Here is a 21225-nt window from a genome sequence, read left to right as displayed (position 1 = left end):
AAAATATCAAAATACCTTTTAAATGGCAAAAACCAGTTTTATTCAATATAGAAAGATCTCTGAAGATAGTAACTGTGATTATCTAGTATTCTTTGTATAGAATCAGTTAAACTATTAAATAACTTTTTAGATAATGATGACCTGGAAAACATTAATACCTTTTTTGGCATCCTCTAATTTTTGCAAAGCAAATCGAGCTGCACCTCGTCTTGCATAAGCCTTTGTATAACTTCTATTCAAGGCAATTGCTAAGTTACAATCAGACTCAGCAACAGCAAATCTGCAATTTAAAAAAAAAAAAATAAAGTGAAGTTAATAAAAATCATCTGTTAAAAACTTCAAAAAATTTGTTTCTGAAATCTCTGAAAAGGGGATTTATTTCTCATTTGAAGGCATGTTTCTTTTTTTTTTCTATTTTCTTTTTAATTTTTATTGTAGTAGATTTATAGTATTGTGTTAGTCTTAGGCATACAACAAAGTGAATCAGCTATACATATATGTATACGTGTGTGTGTATACCTATTTATCTCCACTCTTTTTTAGATTCTTTTCCCACAGAGGCCATTACAGAGTACTATGCAGAGTTCCCTGTGCTACCATCTTCTTTTAGTTAAGCTAGTAAAATCAGTAATTTCTGATGTAAGCAGTTTCTTTAAAGCAAAGAAAAGAATGCCCACTACCACTGCTTTTACTCAGTACTCTACTAGAGGTCCTGACCAATGAAGTTCCATAAGAAAGAAACAGAACTAAAAAGACTGGAAAGGAAGGAATAAAACTGACATTCTCAGATGATATAATGGTCTACCAAGAAAATTCAAAACAAGCTAGACAGACTGTTAAAAATAAAGAAAGTTAAGCAAAGTGGCTACTCTACTAAATATCAACAACAAAAATAAACTAATAAATCTAACAAAAGATGTACAAGATCCAGATGCAGAAAATTATGAGGTTGTCTTCAAAGACATGAAAGAAAACTACAGCAATTTCATTCATCTAAAAGACACAAAAATACAACAATATAATTCTCTCCAAACTGATCTGTAAGTCCAATGCAATTGTAATCAAAATTTTTCAAGGAATCGGACAGGATGATTCTAAAATTTATACTGATTGGTAAAAGTCCAAGAATACCCAACATTCCTAAAGAATAATAAGGCCCTATACCAAATACCAAGATTTACTATAATGCTATAAAAATTAAAAATAGTATGGAATGGCTATTAGTAAAGGGCAACAGATCAATGAAGAGAAGAAAGAAATGAGAAACAGATCCATGCAAACTTGACATATGACAATGGTAGAATTGCAGATCCATGTGGAAAGCAAGGATATTCAATAAATAGGGCTGAAACAATCAGGATATGAAACTGGACTTGTACCTTCAGCATACACAAAGAGACTTAAGCGTGAAAAGTAAAACATAACTTTTAGGAGAAAATAGAGGAGATTGTTACGAACTCAAAGAAGGGGACTATTTTCACAAATCATACTTTTCAAAGTGCCAACATTTTATAAAAATTAATAAATGAAACACATTAAAATAAGAATTTCTGTTTCTTCATTTAAAAAAAGATCAGCTACAAACTGAGAGAAGATAAATATTATAAACACTAAAGAATTAGTATCCCCAAAAAAAGAATGCTTAAAAATCAACAGAAAAACAGCCTAACAAAAAAAAGGACCAAAGACAAAACAAACATATCACAGGAAAATAAAAAAGATAAGTGGTGAATAAACACATAAGAAGATGTTCAACCACATGAGAAACTGGGGAAATGCAAATTAAGGCCACAATGAATTACCACTTTACACCCCTAGATTGAAAACAATTCAGAAACCCCATTATACCAGCGTTGGTAAGGATATGTAACGTGTATTCTTATACACTGCTAATGGGAATGTAAGCATGTACAACTATCATTGTAACAACTGGTCACCATCATTAAAAGTTGAACATGTGCACATCCTAAGATCTAGCACCAAGAAACATGTACAGAAGTGCTCACAGTATCACTGTTGTTAAATAATTAAGGGAAGGAGGGTGGAAGGCAGGAAAAGAAAGAAGACAAGGAAGGTGAGGAATAAAGGAACCAACCAGCAATCCAGCAATTAGAGAATGGATACATGATGGTATATTCCTAACAAGGAACTGCATATGCATTCAACAGTGAAAATGAGAGATCTACAGCTATTGATATATGCAAAACATGAACAAATGTTATGAGATGAATTGAAATATGAAATATAGTATTCAAATAAATAGGCAAGCCACAGAAAACCATATCCAATGATATACTTTTAAAGCTCAAAAATAAAGCAATGTTATACAATGTATTAGAGATATACACATATATAATAAATTTTTTTTAATCAAAAGAATGATATACAACTCAAGACAGTAGTTAGCTGGGAGGGACAAGGGTCAGGATATGGAAAAGAATATCAAAGGTAGCTTTGAAAAATAATGTCTGATTCTTAAGCTTGGAAGCATCTTCATGCAGATTTATTTAAAATTATTCTTCATCATTTACACATACTGTAGCTATCAAATATTATAAAAGGTAAATATCCCCTAATTTTTCAGGATATTAATAACGTAAGTTTCAAAGATTTTAAAATGTTATTAAAAGTAGTAAAAATTCAGACACCAATATAATTTATATTTCCAAATAGTAATTAAAACAGTAAGAACATCCTCCTTGACAGTATTTGGTTTTTTAAATATTTTTATGCTAGGTCATTTCTCTGCTTAGGATTAAGACCATATACATTTATGTTCTTCAACACTAAGTATGTATTTTAAGGATTAGTATGACTTAAATGTTGGAATACATTTTAAGCTTACCATAATAAAAGTTATCTGTATTAAATAGTAAATACATAATTTTTCAAAATAATGAAGGAAAATTAATTTATAAAGAATTTTTACCCACCTAACTTTTTTTCTTCTGTAAATTAGGGAAAGGGCATCTTACTCAATTTTTATAGGAGGAACACCTCAATAAAGTGAACTACAAGGAGCATGGTTTGAGCACCTGAATGTTTAAAATGGCTTAAGTTAAAGAATTCACTAAAAGGGAGTGAATAAGAATTTATAGTTGAAAAGAAATAGAAAATTTTCTCAAGCATTCCCACACATTTCATTAAGAAAGATTAAAAAAAAAAAAAACCAGTCTCCATATGCACATAAAATATTCACACACATTATGGAAACGCCTTACTTTTTCAGTCTGAAGTAAGCTGATGCTCTGTTTGTTGGCAACACCGGATTATATGGATCAGCATCCATGCCTTTGGTGTAGCACTCAATTGCTTCATCGTATTTTCCTTGTTTGAAGTATTTATTGCCCTGTAAAAGCATACAAGTCAGATGCACACTGACATAGAATTCCAGACCTACATTCTTTCATTATTCGTCTCTTCCTATCTCATTAGCCATGTAATCAAAGCTAATGGTCACAGTTTGGGCCCAATCCAACAGCCCTGGCAGAAAAATGAGTAAAATATCTAGCATTAAATACTTTTTACTCACAATAACCCACAGAAATGCAACAAAAGAAAGGCATCAAGACAAATTTTAATCTGAAGAGTGCCACCTCTTTAAAAAGCAATACAGCCAGTTTAACAATAAAGAGACATTTCTCAGGGAGATATCAAATGTTCCAAAATGCAACCAAAGATGGTCTGTGACATGGAGTTGTGGGATACAATACCCATGTCAAGAATCACACACTGATCTGATTAGTACTTTAGTCTACTACTTAAAGCCCTGGAACAACTCTCTGTACACTCCAAGTACTTTACATATAATAATTCATTTAATAACAACAACCCACTGAGGTTTAGTAATAATATTAATCTTACTTTACAGCTAAAAAGACTGAATATATACAGGGAATTTAAAAGACCTTGTCACAGGACTTGAACCTAGATAATCTGGTTTCAGAGCACACACTCCTAACCACTATGCTATACTGCATCCTGATAGGGATATGGCCAAAAACAACTTGAACACCCACTAAATTACACTGTAGAAATCTTGGGGGCCACATGATTTTCTACAAATCCTGCCTACCTGAAGGAACCAACAGCTAACCTAAAGAGTACCTTTTCTTTTAGAGCAAGAGCCTTTTGTGAATCTACATGAATCCCATCTTCTTCTGACTCGGATTCTTGAGACACAGAATCATGGGTACTCTCTTCTTTGTCAAGTTCATCAAGAATACTATCCTGAAATCAAAAGTAGGGGAACAGTGTCATAATTACATGACCATTAAAAAAAAAGATATCCTGCCCCCCCAAAAAAGAACATTCAACAGAACTTAAGTTTTTACAACCTAAGGACTTAAAGGCCTATAAAAATAATCCAAATAACCCCTCATTATTAGGAGTTAATTCAGAGAAAAGGATAGTCTTATTTAGAAAACCAAGATCCAAACCACTTACATAATCTGACTTTGAACTCATATAAGGTAAACTAAGTCTACAAACCAACCCTAAATCACAAACTGTTAGCAGTGAACTATTATTGTTTTACATAAGAGAAGTTTGCAATTAACCCAAGTCTATGTAATGGCATCCAAAAGCAGGGAAAGGGTTTTATCTAAAACCCTTTTTTCTTTCTGACTTTTAAAACAACAAAAACTGCTTGCAGAGTACAATTAACTCCTGATTCTCATAGCAACCTAGAAGGGTAGATATAATTATATATTTATATATATATATATATATATATATAATTATCCATGTTTTTCACTTGAAGAAATTGAGAAATAAAAGTTAGCAAACTCACTCAAGGTCACTCAGCTAGGAAGTGGCCAGATGAGGATCTGAACCCAAGCCATCTGCCTCCTCCAAGGAGCTCTCAATAACTATGTTATACTGTTTATCAATGTACTCTGAAATATAGCTGACTATCAAAGAAAATACACAACATGCTCGTCCAGCAATTTCCAATCTCTTTTGACTGAGACATTCCTTTCATGGTAATAAATCATTTAATGGATTGCATCAGTATTTTTTAAACTATTTTTTTTAGTATGCATGCATGCAGGCTCAGTTGCTTTAGTTGTGTCCAACTCTTTGCAACCTCATAGATTGCAGCCCACCTGGCCTCTCGGTTGACGGGGATTCTCCAGGCAAGAATACTGGAGTGTGTTGCCATGCCCTCCTCCAGGGGATCTTCCCGACCCAGAGACAGAACCCATGTCTCATGTTTCCTGCACTGGCAGGCAGGTTCTTTACCACTAGCGTCACCATATATAATAAAAGAATGATTTTTAGTAAGATTTTTTTTTTTGCCATGCCATGTGGCTTGCAGAAACTCAGTTCCCCAGCAGGAATTGAACCTGGGCCACAGCAGTGGAAGCTCAGAATCCCAGTCCACCAGGGAATGCCTGAGTAAGAAGTTTTAAACCAGTAAGAATTAAAGAGTTCATTAAAGCTCATATAAACAAAAACTTTATTATATAAATAAAATCCTTTGTCTTTTACAAGTTATTACTATTCTAAGTAATTTATGTAAGAAAAAAAACTGTTGATAAATTTTAAAATGAAATAAAGCCTATGCTTATTTTCATTAAATAAATGAATATTAAAAGATGGGACTGAGTGACTTTCCTGGCAGTCCAGTGACTCCACGCTTCCACTGCTGGGGTCAGGGAACTGAGATCCTGCTTGTCGCACAGCACAGCCAAAAAAATTTGAAAAACAATAAAATAACCAAACCAAAACAAAAAGATGGACTGAAATGCAACTATGGGTTTTAGCATAAAGATTCTAGAAATAGCACCAAAAAAAAGAAAAAAATAAGAATAGAAATACCACCAGCCTATCAATATGAAAGCCAAGACTGTCAACCCCCCTACACTGACACGTGTAGAAAACTAACGGCAGCAGAACGCCAAGGCCACTGCTCACATCTGAACTAGCAGGAGTGGTAAGTAAACAACTGTATCTTTTACAGATACAATAAAATGACAATGTCAAACAGTGTAGTTCAATCATGAGTGTACTGGCCACACAAAGCAGGAGTTCAATCAATAACTGTTGAATGAGTAAATGACTGTAGAAAACCACCTCTCTAAGAAATCATCTGACACTGTGCCTTTTAGGAAAGGGCATTATAAGCACATACCAATTTATGAAAAGGATAAGGCTACACAAGAAGGGGTAAAGTTACAAAAAATGAATGGTTCCCTATTTGGAAACCCTATGGCAGCATCTTCTAATGCTAATGCATATATAAACTATGACAGAGGCATAGTACTGATGGCAAACATTTCTCCAACTACACTGTGTCTCATGTGCCCGAGACCAGAAGCATGCAAAACACCAGTCTAGCAAGGTGAAGCCTACCTTCCTGAGATTAAGAAGGCCCTACTTTTATTGTCACGCAGCCCTAACCTAAGGCCACACACAAAGGCATTCTCAACCATTATTCAACAGGTCCTTCAGCCTACTAAAAAAAAAAAAAAGATGCTGGTAGAGTCTTTCTTTTCTTATATTGTTACCGTCTCAGAATTCTAGCTGTTTAGGGGTTAGAGATGGTGAGGAGGAAGGAGGTGGGTGCAACTATGAATGGATAGCACAAAAGAGATCTTTCTGGTGATGCAATGGTGGTTACCCAAATCCATAGGTCATAAAATGCCACAGAACTATACACACATTGTACCAATGTCAATTTCCTGGTTTTGATACTGGACTATAGGTAAACAGAGCTCTCCTGGTGGCTCAGATGGTAAAGAATCTGCCAGTAATGCAGGAGACCCAGGTTCGATCCCTAGGTCGGGAAGATCCCCTGGAGAAGGAAATGGCAACCCATTCCAGTATTCTTGCCTGGAGAATTCCATGTACAGAGGAGCTCGGAGGGCTATAATCCACCGGGGGCACAAAGAGTTGGACAAAACTGAGGGACTAAAATACATAGTTAAATAAGATGTAACCATTAGAGGAAACAGGGTGAAGAGTTCACTAGACCTCTATGTACTCTTGTTGTTTTTTAGTTGCTAAATTGTGTCCAATTCTTTTGCAACCCCATGAATGGGTAGCCCTCCAGGCTCTTCTGTCCATGGGATTTCCCAGGCAAGAGTACTGGAGTGGGCTGCATTTCCTTCTCCAGGGGATCCTCCTGACCCAGGGATCAAACTCGCGTCCCCTGAACTGTAGGTGGACTCTTTATCACTGAACCACCAGGGAAGCCCCTTCCACATACTATCCATGCAAAAAAAAGAAAAAATAGGAAGAAAAGAATCCAGCTGTTTTAGCCATTATTCACTGAAAGAGGGCCATAGGAGGAAAGAAAAGTTAATTGAAGAGCTATGTACTTAAGTTTTTATTCCACACAAAATAGTCTATAAGATAAAGACACAGGTCCTAAGAACTTTACATTGTTCTTCATTTAATCCATGACTCTCAACTAACTCCAAGAAAATTTTACTCAAAGACTAAGAAGCACATAATCAGATTAACTTACCACATCAAGTTTTGCCCATGCCTCATAATCATAAGATTTTATCCTGTTTTTTGCGTTTTCATCTTTGGTTTTTTTAGATGACTCTTTAACTTTGCCTTTCTTCTTTTTCCTAAAATTCCCATTTCGAATAGGAGGTAAATTCTAGGGAGGGAAAACAACACATTTTGAGACAGCTCTGTTACTTTCCTGTGTAACTAGTGATGTTTAAAACTCTCACTGAAGGATATTTTCAAGTAAAAGTAATTTTAGTTTAGTTTTCAAGTGGTTAGAAATACCAATTCATTCATTTCTAATGATAAACCTATGCCTGAAAATTTTAATTCATCCTTTGACAAATACTGAACACTGTTCAGTCATAAGAAAAATATTACCCAGAAATTTTAATTATACACTTAATTTGCAATCCTAAATTCAAAATTCAAAAACCGCTTGACCTTCAGCCTTAATACAATGATTTAGCAACAGTACAATGGCACCAAACTGCCTCCACATTACCAACAGTATGAAAAAGCTGTCCACATCTCAATGCACTGTCTTAAGAAAACTGGTTGAGTCTAGGTATTCTCTGTGTTTAGGGCAATACTGTATGTTAATATATCATTAAGTATATAATTACATATGATATATATACAAGCCTATTTTATGATGCTATTCATTTACCTTAAGAATTATCACATGGTCTTCCTATGGACTAAGCCTTAAAAATGTCCTATTGATAGTTAATACAATTATTACAAAGACTTTTAAAAGTAGAATTTTTCAAAATGTTGGCAGAAAGTAAATCTCTTTAATTAGCATTTCCACAAAACATTTTAAAGGCTGTGATTTACTTTAAAATAAATAAATGAAGAGTTTCCCTGGATGCTAAAGTAGGAATTCAGTTAAGAAATTTACCTCTTCAGGAACACCATTCTGTCTTCTAAGTTCCATATCCTTTTGTTTAATATCTTTCTCCCAGTTTTCTAAATCCCTCATAAAGTCTTGTAACTCTTCTGCATTTTGTTTCACTTGCAGTTGTAATTCAATTGCTTTACTTGTTGAAGCCATTACGGCGTGCAGAGTTTTGACCGACCAATCCCTGATAAGAATTAAACAGAATTATTTGGTTTAGTTTTTTTTGAAACCTAGCTAATTAATGATTTTTACCTCTTTATAAATGGCCAAGATACATGTAAAGAAAGGAACTTAAAATGATGCAGAAGAAAATATCAGTATATTATGTTTTAAATGAGTCAATCAATGTTTGCTGAATAATCAAATGTAAAACAGAAAACTTTGGGCATCCATGCAATATGAATGAAAGGCAATATGGAGGAAATTACTGAAATTAGCAAATAGCCTATGGTAGCAGATTGGCTGCATATCTCTACAGTTTATACATTTAGCCAATTACCTCCTTTACTCCTTTTCCTTTCAACATTTACTGAACTTTGGCTATGTAATAAGCCCTGTATTAAGATTTAGGGATGTATATTTTTGAGATTAGTTGTTTGTCAGTTGCTTCATTTGCTATTATTTTCTCCCATTCTGAAGGCTGTCTTTTCACCTTGCTTATAGTTTCTTTTGTTGTGCAGAAGCTTTTAAGTTTTATTAGGTCCCATTTGTTTATTTTTGCTTTTATTTCCAGTATTCTGGGAGGTGGATCATAGAGGATCCTGCTGTGATGTATGTCGAAGAGTGTTTTGCCTATGTTCTCCTCTAGGAGTTTTATAGTTTCTGGTCTTACGTTTAGACCTTTAATCCAATTTGAGTTTATTTTTGTGTATGGTGTTAGAAAGTGTTCTAGTTTCATTCTTTTACAAGTGGTTGACCAGTTTTCCCAGCACCACTTGTTAAAGAGATTGCCTTAAATCCATTGTATATTCTTGCCTCCTTTGTCAAAGATAAGGTGTCCATATGTGCATGGACTTATCTCTGGGCTTTCTATTTTGTTCCATTAATCTATATTTCTGTCTTTGTGCCAGTACCATACTGTCTTGATGACTGTGGCTTTGTAGTAGAGCCTGAAGTCAAGCAGGTGGATTCCTCAGTTCCATTTTTCTTTCTCAAGAAAAATATACAAGCAACTCCTACAGCTCAATTCCAGAAAAATATATGACCCAATCAAAAAATGGGCCAAAGAACTAAACAGACAATTCTCCAAAGAAGACATACAGATGGCTAACAAACACATGAAAAGATGCTCAACATCACTCATTATCAGAGAAATGCAAATCAAAACCACTATGAGGTACCATTTCACACCAGTCAGAATGGCTGCAATCCAAAAGTCTACAAGCAATAAATGCTGGAGAGGGTGTGGAGAAAAGAGAACCCTCTTACACTGTTGGTGGGAATGCAAACTAGTACAGCCACTATGGAGAACAGTGTGGAGATTCCTTAAAAAACTGGAAATAGAACTGCCTTATGATCCAGCAATCCCACTGCTGGGCATACACACTGAGGAAACCAGAAGGGAAAGAGACACGTGTACCCCAATGTTCATCGCAGCACTGTTTATAATAGCCAGGACATGGAAGCAACCCAGATGTCCATCAGCAGATGAATGGATAAGAAACCTGTGGTACATATACACAATGGAGTATCACTCAGCCATTAAAAAGAATACATTTGAATCAGTTCTAATGAGGTGGATGAAACTGGAGCCTATTATACAGAGTGAAGTAAGCCAGAAAAAAAACCACCAATACAGTATACTAACGCATATATATGGAATTTAGAAAGATGGTAACAATAACCCTGTATACGAGACAGCAAAAGAGACACTGATGTATAGAACAGTCTTTTGGACTCTGTGGGAGAGGGAGAGGGTGGGATGATTTGGGAGAATGGCATTGAAACATGTATAATATCATATATGAAACGAGTCGCCAGTCCAGATTCGATGCACAATACTAGATGCTTGGGGCCGGTGCACTGGGACGACCCAGAGGGATGGTACGGTGAGGGAGGAAGGTGGAGGGTTCAGGATGGGGAACGCATGTATACATGTGGTGGATTCATTTTGATATATGGCAAAACCAATACAATATTGTAAAGTTAAAAAACAAAAAATAAAAATATTAAAAAAAAAAAACAGCAATGGGAGTCTCTTGGGAATGCAAATTCTCAAGGGATGAAAGGAAATAAAAATAAAAAAAAAAGATTTAGGGATGCAAAAACAAGACAAGGTCCCTTCTCTAGTGGAGAAGAAAATAATCAAAGTACTGAGTAACAAAATATTATACTTGGCAGGACTTCTCAACCTTGGGATCACTGATGTTTTGGGCCAGATAATTCTTTGTTGTAGGTCAGCTGTCCTGTGCAATTGTAGGATGGTTGGCAGCATCCCCAGCCTCTACTAGCTAGATGCCAGTATTACTCCTTTCCCTCTGGACTATGACAATCAAAAATGTCTTCAGACATTGTCAAATGTCCCCTGGGAAGCATAAAAACCCCTGGTTGAGAACCACTGTCAGAGGTATGTACAGATGCTACAGAACTGACCACAGAGGACAGGTATGAATCAGATGGTAGGGTGGTAGGTTTAAGGAAAGAGTCACCAGAGCTGCTGCAATTTACCCATGTTTCAAAAGGGGCCAGTCAAGTGATTAATGTGGAGGAGTGGGCAGGCAGAATGAGGGACTAGGCGGGAGAAGGATGGAAGAGAAGGCTAAGAAGGAGGATGGGACAGATCGTGAAATGCCAGGCCATGAGAGGTGACCAATGATCTGAAAGCCACGGGAAACATTACGGTGGTAAACTAAAAGGGACATGATAATTCATTAGACTGAGAAGTTGGGGAGCAGCTGCTGCTAAGTTGCTTCAGTCATGTCCGACCCTGTGTGACCCCACAGACGGCAGCCCATTAGGCTCCTCTGTCCCTGGGATTCTCCAGGCAGGAATACTGGAATGGGTTGCCATTTCCTTCTCCAGCTGGGGAGCAGAGAAGGATGCAAAGTCTTAGATTTCTGGTTTGGGAGCCTGGTAAGATTAGTAGTACCATTTTGAGTCAGGAATCATAATTTCAAAAGGAAAAGAGGTTTCAGGATGGCAGAACAAGTGTAAAAATAGATTTTTTCAGTTTGGCATAAATTGATTTTGAGTTCTTATGAGATGTCAGGACACAGTAAGTAGTTATAGAGGCCTAGAAATGTAAATTCGGGTGTCACTAGCATAATGGCAGAAGCTACAATCATGAGATTTGGACACGTTAAATTACTGTGACAGTGGAGGGGGAAGGAAGAGAAGAGATCTGCAGAACATTAATATCTAGGGAACAAATAGAGGAAGAAATGCCAACACTAAAAATCAGGCAGTGGCATCTAGAGAGCTGGAAGGAAAACCTGGAGTTACTGTCACAGAAGAGAATTCCCATGAGTTCAAGAAGGCCATAGAGATCATATGTGGGAAATAAAGTACATTGTATTTAGTCATTTAAATATTGTTTAGAGTTCAAATAGGCCATTTTTTAAGTATAAAAGTAAAATGAGCTGAATAAATGAGATTATATGGGGATTAGTACTTCATCTTTGATAACCTAAAATTCTTCACGAGTATGGAGGGCAGAGGAACTGAAAAACAAAGTTAAAGAAGATACAGGAAAGTAGATGAATGATGGGCAAGGTCCCCAAATATGGGGAGGTGAGGGAAAGTTAGGCTGGAAGAGAGATAAAGATTAGAAAAGGGATTCTCCTAAAACATGTTTGCAACCGCAGATAGGTCTTCTGACCCCTTAGCCTTGCCTCAGAAACTAAATTTAAGCTTTTTTCAGGCAGTGCACACGTTTGGTCACATATATCTCATTAAAAAACAAAACTAGTACAATGCTTTGGCGAGGTGCTCAAAAACATAAATAAAACCGCAGCAAGCCACTGAGATACAAGGGAGGTAGAAACCTGTTTCATTTTACCCATCATCTTTCCGCTCCCACGGAACCTGCGTCCAGGCTGGCAACCAGAAACTTCCAGCGCCTGAGGGTATCACGTTCATACTCAATATGCGGCCGAGCACTGCACACCCACGACTAAGTGGGGCGGGCCCCACACAGGTCTTCTCGGGAGAATGGATCCGCGATCCTGGACCACCGCAAATCGCCGAACGCCCAGAGCAGCAGGAATCGAGGGACCGACAGTAAAGCTGACCGTCCAGGCCCAGATAGCTCCGGGCCAGCCCCTCCCGAAACGCGCTCCCCGGTGCGCCGCTACCTAGACACCGCCGCGCCGCGCCCCCGCGCACGCCCTCGCCCTCGCCCTCTCCGCCTCACGCGGGACCATGGCAGCACCCCCTCCTCCCGCCGGGCGACCCCAAAAGCCTCCTCGCTACTGCAGCCCGGGATAACCGCAGAGCCGGCTCACCTCACCAGGCCGTTACCAACCCCACTTCCACTGCGTCCAGCCGGCAGCAACTCACGCCCGGCCCCGCCTTCCTACACTTTCCCACAAGTCCTCGCGCGCTCTCGCCCCGCTCCCTGGAGCCGGGACAGAGCATGCGCAGAAGGTCAGATACGCTGTGCCCTGCTTTTCAGGGCACAACTAGTCTAGAGTATTGACAGCTGTGTTAAGGTAGGGTCTTCGGCTTTGCCTGCTTCCAGTGTGACCGTATTTCACAGTAGGTAGTACAGAAAATGCAAGATCATCCTGACTTGCTTTGATTCCCCAAATAATAACGCCTTGAAATATTTCCTTGGATTTCCCTCAATTTTGTCTCTAATATTTGCCTTGCTGTATGTAATGATATTTTACAACCTTTGTGAATATGATAATCATATGAGAAAGTTGCCCCTTGTCTACCATGAGCAGGCTATGTAAACTGGTAACTCTAGCAATTTTTTTTTTAAGTTCTTATGTGCGGCAAACGAGTTTTTCAGTCTGACTGCCTTGCACCTTTCAAGTAAACTCTTTCTTAACGAGTCTGGGTCTTGGATGTGTGTCAGTATTAAGGTCAGTCATTAGATTTGCCCTAGCCACAAAGAAAAAAAAGAATATGACACTTTTAATATTTCATGCTCCTATTTCCTGAATGAGTGAGCTTTCACTTTTCATAGCAACTCAAATTATAAAACAAAAATAATTTTAAAAGAAGCAAAACAACCTTTTTGTTGAAAGAAGCAAAGCTTTCCATTTGAAATAGCCCTCACCGAGGGATGGAACCCATGCCCCCTTCAGTGGAAGCTTGCAGTCCTAACCACTAGACCACCAGGGAAGTCCCAAAGCAACTATGTTTTTAAAAATTAATTCTGGCAGAGTCAATTGAGAGAGAACGGGGACAGCTGGCTGCTGTAGTAAAACATCATAGATTCTCTCACATCTCTCTCTCTCTCTCTCAAGTAACATGATAATCAGTTGCTGGGCAAGTATAGAATCAAAGCAACAGGACTTAGTCAAATAGTCTTGATGGCCCCCACCATCAGCTAACCCTGAGGCTTCCACTGTCCTGCAAAAAGCCATGCCTGAATGGCAGCCTTCCCTCTGCAAGGGAGGTTGAAGGTTTTTCTTAACAGTCATGTGCTAATCTAAAAACTAAGAATCGATAAATAAGGAAGAAGAGAGCATTACTGAGAGCAACCAGTACCCTTTATTAAAGGCCTTATTAAGTATTCATCAAAAGAATAGTGAATAAATAAATTAGTCCATACTGTGAGAAATCCAAGCTTACTGTAACCTAAGGAAAAGGGCTGAATTCTGAAATACTGATTCTGCCACTTACTGAAAATGTGATCTGAATGTATCTGTACATTGAGGCTTAATCTAAATTAAAATGAAGATAAAAATACTACTAGAGTGAGAAAGCATGTGTATTCAGCCTACTTAGCACAATTTGGGACATGGTAAGAGCTTAACAAATGTTTTCTGTCCCTCCCTCCTGCAAAGGTAAAATCCAGACCCTGGGATTGAATAACTTTCCCCTGCATCTCTCCCTGTCTCCCACTTAACTACCTGGAAGACCTCTGAAGAGGTCTCTAAGGAGCACAAGTTCTAGGTATCAGGAGATAAAGGTTAAGGTTGATAGCAAGGAAGGTAAACTGCTTATCCAAGAGCAAAATGGTATCTGTATAATAAGGGTTTATTCATTGGAAGGACTGATGCTGAAGCTGAAGCTCCAATACTTCGGCCACCTAATGCAAAGAGCCAACTCATTAGAAAAGACTCTGATGCTGGGAAAGATTGAAGGTAGCAGGAGAAGGGGATGACAGAGGACGAGATGGATGGTATCACCAACTCAGTGGACATGAGTTTGGGCAAGCTCCAGGAGGTGGTGAAAGATGGGGAGGCCTGGAGTGCTGCAGTTCATGGGATCACAAAGAGTCAGACACAACTGAGCAACTGAACAACGATAATAAGGGAGACAAGAATTATTAGAAGGAATAAGCATGCTATTTTATTTTGCTTGTCTCACAACAATGGTCATATTATCCCCATTCTGATAAGGACACTGACCTGAATAATTAAGGAATTTTCCCAAATAATCTGCAAATTATGGAGGCTGGTGAGTCAGAGCTGGGCAGTCTGACATCAGAGCTGGCTTCTGTGACCCCCTGTTCTGCTGTCCCCAGTCTTGCTCATTTGACTGTGAGCGCCCCTGAGGAAGGGTAAGAGGAGGCTGTGTTATCCACCTGTACTCTGTAACTTACCTGAGGCACTCCTCAATACCTGGCATTTTCCTAGCATCTGTGGCCTAAATAACATGTTCACAGGTGAGAAGTCTCCTTGTGTCTCTCTGGCACTTCCTCCTCCCGCAGCTTGGTCAGCCTCTGCAACCACAGAAGCTGCGTCCAGAGGCACCCTTACGTTCCCTGTGTACACGGTCAAGGGGCTGGTTATCAGGGCCAGGAACTACCAGTCTCCATTTACCCCCTCATAGTCTACGTGCAATGCTCCTTCCACTTTTTTTTTTTTTAAGACTTTATTTTTTGAGAGCAGTTTTGGGCTTACAACAAAATTAAGATAAATGTACAGAAAGTCTCATGTCTACTCGAAGAAGGTGGTCTTTGCCCCTCTCCCTTTCCTTGGCTATAAAATTGTACTCTACTTAGTCCTTGGAGCAGAGCTCCTTTGCCTTCATGCTTGCATCTCCTACAAGAATACTATATTAATAAATCTACTTCTTGCCAAAAAAAAAGATAAATGTACAGAGATTTGCATATACTCCTTGTCCCCCAAATATGCATAGCCCTCCCCTTTTATCGACATCACTCACCAGAATGGGAAAAAAAAATTTTTTTTTTGCCAAGTATGAACCTACATTGACACATCATAGTCACCCAGAATCCATAATTTAGCTAAGGATTCACTCTTGGTATTTGTTATACAGTAGGTTTAGACAAATAACTAATAACTATATATCTATGGTTATAATACCATACAGAGTATTTTCACTGTCCTAAAAATCCTCTGCACTCCACATATTCATCTCTCCCCCTCAACTGCCACCCCCAATGACTATTGATCATTTTTACTGTCTCTACAGTTTTGCCCTTTCCAGAATGTCAAATAATTGAAATCATATAATATGGAGTCTTCTCAGTTTGGCTTCTTTCACTCAGTAATATGAGTTTCAGATTCCTTACAGGGCTTGATAGCTCATTTATTTCTAGCTCTGCGTTATATTCTATTGTTGGATGTACCACAATTTATTTACCTGCTGAAGGACATCTTGTTTGCTTCCAAGTCTGGGCCATGATGAATGGAACTGTTAAAAACTTTCATCTGCAGGATTTTGTGTGGGTAAAAGTTTTTAGTTCCTTTCATAGTACAATTGCCAAGGAGTGCAACTGCTGGATCATATGGTAAGAATATGCTTAGTTTTGTTACAGAATCATCAAGCTATCTTCTAAAATGACTATACCGTTTTGCGTTTCCACCAACAATGTCTGAGAGTTCCTAATCCTCCACATCCTCACCAGCATTTGATGTTGTTAGTGTTCCTGATTTTGACTATTGTAACAGATGTGTAATGGAAAATGGTATGTTTTAATTTGCACTTTCAAAGAATAGCAAGGAGAGATAAGAAAGCCTTCCTCAGCGATCAATGCAAAGAAATAGAGGAAAACAACAGAACGGGAAAGACTAGAGATCTCTTCAAGAAAATTAGAGATACCAAGGAAACATTTCATGCAAAGATGGCTTGATAAAGGACAGAAATGGTATAGACCTCACAGAAGCAGAAGATATCAAGAAGAGGTGGCAAGAATACACAGAAGAACTGTACAAAAAAAGATCTTCACGACCCAGATAATCATGATGGTGTGATCACTCACCTAGAGCCAGACATCCTGGAATGTGAAGTCAAGTGGGCCTTAGAAAGCATCACTACGAACAAAGCTAGTGGAGGTGATGGAATTCCAGTTGAGCTATTTGAAATCCTGAAAGACGATGCTGTGAAAGTGCTGCACTCAATATGTTAGCAAATTTGGAAAACTCAGCAGTGGCCACAGGACTGGAAAAGGTCAGTTTTCATTCCAATCCCAAAGAAAGGCAATGCCAAAGAATGCTCAAACTACCGCACAATTGCGCTCATCTCACACGCTAGTAAAGTAATACTCAAAATTCTCCAAGCCAGGCTTCAGCAATACATGAACCGTGAACTTCCAAATGTTCAAGCTGGTCTTAGAAAAGGCAGAGGAACCAGAGATCAAATTGCCAACATCCGCTGGATCATCAAAAAAGCAAGAGAGTTCCAGAAAAACATCTATTTCTGCTTTATTGACTATGCCAAAGCCTTTGACTGTGTGGATCACACTAAACTGTGGAAAATTCTGAAAGAGATGGGAATACCAGACCACCTGACCTGCCTCTTGAGAAACCTATATGCAGGTCAGGAAGCAACAGTTAGAACTGGACATGGAACAACAGACTGGTTCCAAATAGGAAAAGGAGTACGTCAAGGCTGTATATTGTCACCCTGCTTATTTAACTTATGATGCATCTCATGATGCAGAGTACGTCATGAGAAATGCTGGGCTGGAAGAAGCACTAGCTGGAATCAAGATTGCCAGGAGAAATATCAATAACCCCAGATATGAAGATGATGCCACCCTTATGGCAGAAAGTGAAAAGGAACTAAAAAGCCTCTTGATGAAAGTGAAAGAGGAGAGTGAAATGGTTGGCTTAAGCTCAACATTCAGACAACTAAGATCATGGCATCTTGTCCCATCACTTCATGGGAAGTAGACGGGGAAACAGTGGAAGCAGTGTCAGACTTTATTTTTGGGGGCTCCAAAATCACTGCAGGTGGTGATTGCAGCCATGAAATTAAAAGATGCTTATTCCTTGGAAGGAAAGTTATGACCAACCTGGATAACATATTAAAAAGCAGAGACATTACTTTGCCAACAAAAGTCCGTCTAGTCAAGGCTATGGTTTTTCCAGTGGTCATGTATGGATGTGAGAGTTGAACTGTGAAGAAAGCTGAGTGCCGAAGAATTGATGCTTTTGAACTGTGGTGTTGGAGAAGACTCTTGAGAGTCCCTTGGACTGCAAGGAGATCCAACCAGTCCGTTCTAAATGAGATCGGTCCTGGGTGTTCAATGGAAGGACTGATGTTGAAGCTGAAACTCCAGTACTTTGGCCACCTCATGCAAAGAGTTGACTCATTGGAAAAGACTCTGATGCTGGGAGGGATTGGGGGCAGGAGGAGAAGGGGACAACAGAGGATGAGATGGCTAGATGGCATCACCGACTTGATGGACATGAGTTTGAGTAAACTCTGGGAGTTGGTGATGGACAGAGAGGCCCGGTGTGCTGAGATTCATGGGGTCGCAAAAAGTCGGACACGACTGAGCGACAGAACTGAATAACGTTTGAGGTGGAGTATCTTTTTATATGCTTATTTGCCATCTATATATCTTCTTTAGCCTGTTAATGGTTGATGTCTGTTAATGTCCCATTCATTAATTGGTTGTTGACTTTTTATGGAGTCTCAAGATTTCTTTCCATGTTTTGGATAACAGTCTTTATTAAATATGTCTTTTGCAAATATTTTCTCCCCATCTGTGACTTTTCTGCTGATTCCCTTGATATTGTCTTTCCCAAAGCATAAGTTTTTATTTTTAATTGAAGTATAGTTAATTTACAATGTTTCAAATGTACATGGCACCCCACTCCAGTACTCTTGCCTGGAAAATCCTATGGATGAAGGAGCCTGGTGGGCTGCAGTCCATGGGGTCGCGAAGAGTCGGACACGACTAAGCGACTTCACTTTCACTTTTCACTTTCATGCATTGGAGAAGGAAATGGCAACCCACTCCAGTGTTCTTGCCTGGAGAATCCCAGGGACGGGGGAGCCTGGTGGGCTGCCATCTGGGGTCGCACAGAGTCGGACACGACTGAAGCAACTTAGCAGCAGCAGCATATAGACACAAATATATGTGTTCTTTTTCAGATTCTTTTCCTTTATAGGTTATTACAAGGTATTGAACAGTCCTCTGTGCCACACAATAGAGTCTAAATTCTCAGTTTACCCCTCCTCCCTCACTTCTCCCCTTGGTAACCATGCTTGTTTTCTATGTCAGACTAGAAACAGACAAAAAGACTGTGAGTCTGTTTTTGTTTTGTAAGTCAGTTCATTTGCATCTTTTTTTAGATTCCAGATATGTGATAATATGATTTTTGTCACTGTCTGACCTACTTTACTTAGATTGATAGTTTTTAGGTCCATCTATGTTGCTGCAAATGTCATTATTTCATTCTTTTTTATGAGTGAGTAATATTCCTGTGTGTGTGTGTGTGTGTGTGTGTGTGTGTGTATCACACCTTCTTTATCCATTCATCTGTGTGTGTGTGTGTGTGTGTGTGTGTGTGTGTATTCACACCTTCTTTATCCATTCATCTGTTGATGGACATTTAGGTTGATTCCATGTCTTGGCTATTGTAAATAGTGCTAACATTGAGGTGCACCTTTTCAAATGAGAATGTTTGTCTTTTTCCGGGTATATGCCCAGAGGTAGGACTGCTGGATCATATGGTAGCTCTATTTTTAGGTTCTTGACAAACCTCCATACTCTTCTCCATAGTGGCTGCACCAGTTTACATTTCTACCATCAGTGTAGAGGGTTTCCTTTTCTCCAAACCCTTTCCAGCATTTATTGACTTTTTGACAATGGCCCGACTGGTGTGAGGTGATACCTCATTGTGGTTTTAATTTGCATTTGTCTAATAATTAGTGATGTTGAGCATCTTTTCATGTGCCTCCTGGCCATCTAGTATGTCTTCTCTGAAGAAATGTTTATTTAGGTCTTCTACCCATATTTTGGATTGGATTGGGGTTTGGGGTTTTTTTTTTTTTTTGATGTTGAGCTGGTTTTGGTTTGGTTTTGGTTTTTGGTTTTTATATTGAGCTACTTATATATTCTGGAAATTAATCCCTTGTCAGTAGCATCATTTGCAAATATTTTTCTCCCATTCTGTGGGTTGTCTTTTTGTTTATGGTTTACTTTGCTGTGCAAAAGCATTTAAGTTTAATTAGGTCCCATTTGTTTATTGTTGCTTTTGTTTCCATTACTCTAGGAAGTGGATCTGAAAAAATATTTCTTCAGTTTATGTCCAAGAGTGTTCTTCCTATGTTTTCCTTTAGGCATTTTATAGTAGCAAGTCTTCCATTTAATCCATGTTGAGTTTACTTTTTATATGGCATTAAAGAATGTTTAATTCCACTCTTTTATGTGTAGCTATCCAGTTTTTCCCCAGTAACACTTATTGAAGAGACTGTCTTTTCTCCATTTTATATTCTTGCCTCCTTTATCATAGATTAATTTCACATCAGTGCATGGGTTGTTTCTGGGCTTTCTATCCTGTCCCATTGATCTATGTTTTTGTGTTCTATTTTTGTTCCAGTACCATACTGTTCTGACTACTATAGCCTTAGAGTATCGTCTAAAGTCAAGAAGCATGTTTCCTCCAGTTCAATTCTTTTTTCTCAAGATTTTTTTGGCTATTTGGGGTCTTTTGTGTTTCCGTACAAATTTTAAAATGTTTTATTCCAGTTCTGTGAAAAAATACCATTGGTAATTTGATAGGGATTGCACTGAATCTGTACATTGTCTTGAGTAGTATGGTCATTTTAACAATACTAATTCTTCTGATCTAAGAACATGATATATCTTTCCACTCATGTTGTCTTAAATTTCTTTCATCTTACAGTTTTCAGAGTACAGGTCTTTTGTCTCCTTAGGTTGGTGTATTACTAGGTATTTTATTCTTTTTGATGTGATAGAAAATGGGATTGTTTCCCTGATTTCTCTAATTGTTTGTTGTTAGTTTATAGAAATGCAACAGATTTCTGTGTATTAATTTTATAACCTGAACCTTTACCAAGTTCATTGATGAGCTCTTAATAGTTTTCTAGTGGCATCTTTAGAATTTTCAATGTTGTCATATCATCTCATCTGCAAATGGTGAACAGTTTTACTTCTTGCTTCCAATTTGGATTCCTTTTATTTCCTTTTCTTCTCTGATTGCTATAACTAGGACTTCCAAAACGATGTTAAATAAAAGTGGCAAGAATGGACATCCTTGTATTATTCTTGATCTTAGAGGGAATGTTTTCAGCTGTTTACCACTGAGTATGATATTAGCTATGGGTTTGTAATAGATAGCCTTTTTTATGCTGAGGTATGTTCACTCTATGCCCACTTTCTGGAGAGTTTTTATCCTAAATGGATATTGAATTTTATCAAAAGATTTTTCTGCATCTATAGAGATGATCATACTGGTTTTTTAATTTATTTATTTGACTGTGCCAGATCTTAGTTGCAGCACACGGGATCTTTAATT

The 21225-nt window shown here is 38.2% G+C and overlaps 1 protein-coding gene across 1 annotated transcript in view; it reads right to left on the bottom strand.

The window, feature by feature from the left end:
- The window catches only part of RPAP3 (RNA polymerase II associated protein 3), a 38134-nt gene extending 25242 nt beyond the window's left edge, over positions 1-12892 (bottom strand). Inside the window, 6 exon segments of the mRNA NM_001101930.2 lie at positions 159-280; positions 3222-3349; positions 4108-4230; positions 7475-7615; positions 8369-8552; positions 12811-12892. Of these exon segments, the coding sequence (NP_001095400.2) occupies positions 159-280; positions 3222-3349; positions 4108-4230; positions 7475-7615; positions 8369-8521 (667 nt within the window). The 5' untranslated portion in view covers positions 8522-8552; positions 12811-12892.
- Positions 12893-21225: the final 8333 nt, after the last annotated feature.

Source organism: Bos taurus, chromosome 5 (genome assembly GCF_002263795.3).
Source record: "Bos taurus isolate L1 Dominette 01449 registration number 42190680 breed Hereford chromosome 5, ARS-UCD2.0, whole genome shotgun sequence".
In the NCBI taxonomy this organism is placed as follows: Eukaryota; Metazoa; Chordata; class Mammalia; order Artiodactyla; family Bovidae; genus Bos; species Bos taurus.
This window is presented reverse-complemented; position numbering and strand designations above follow the sequence as displayed.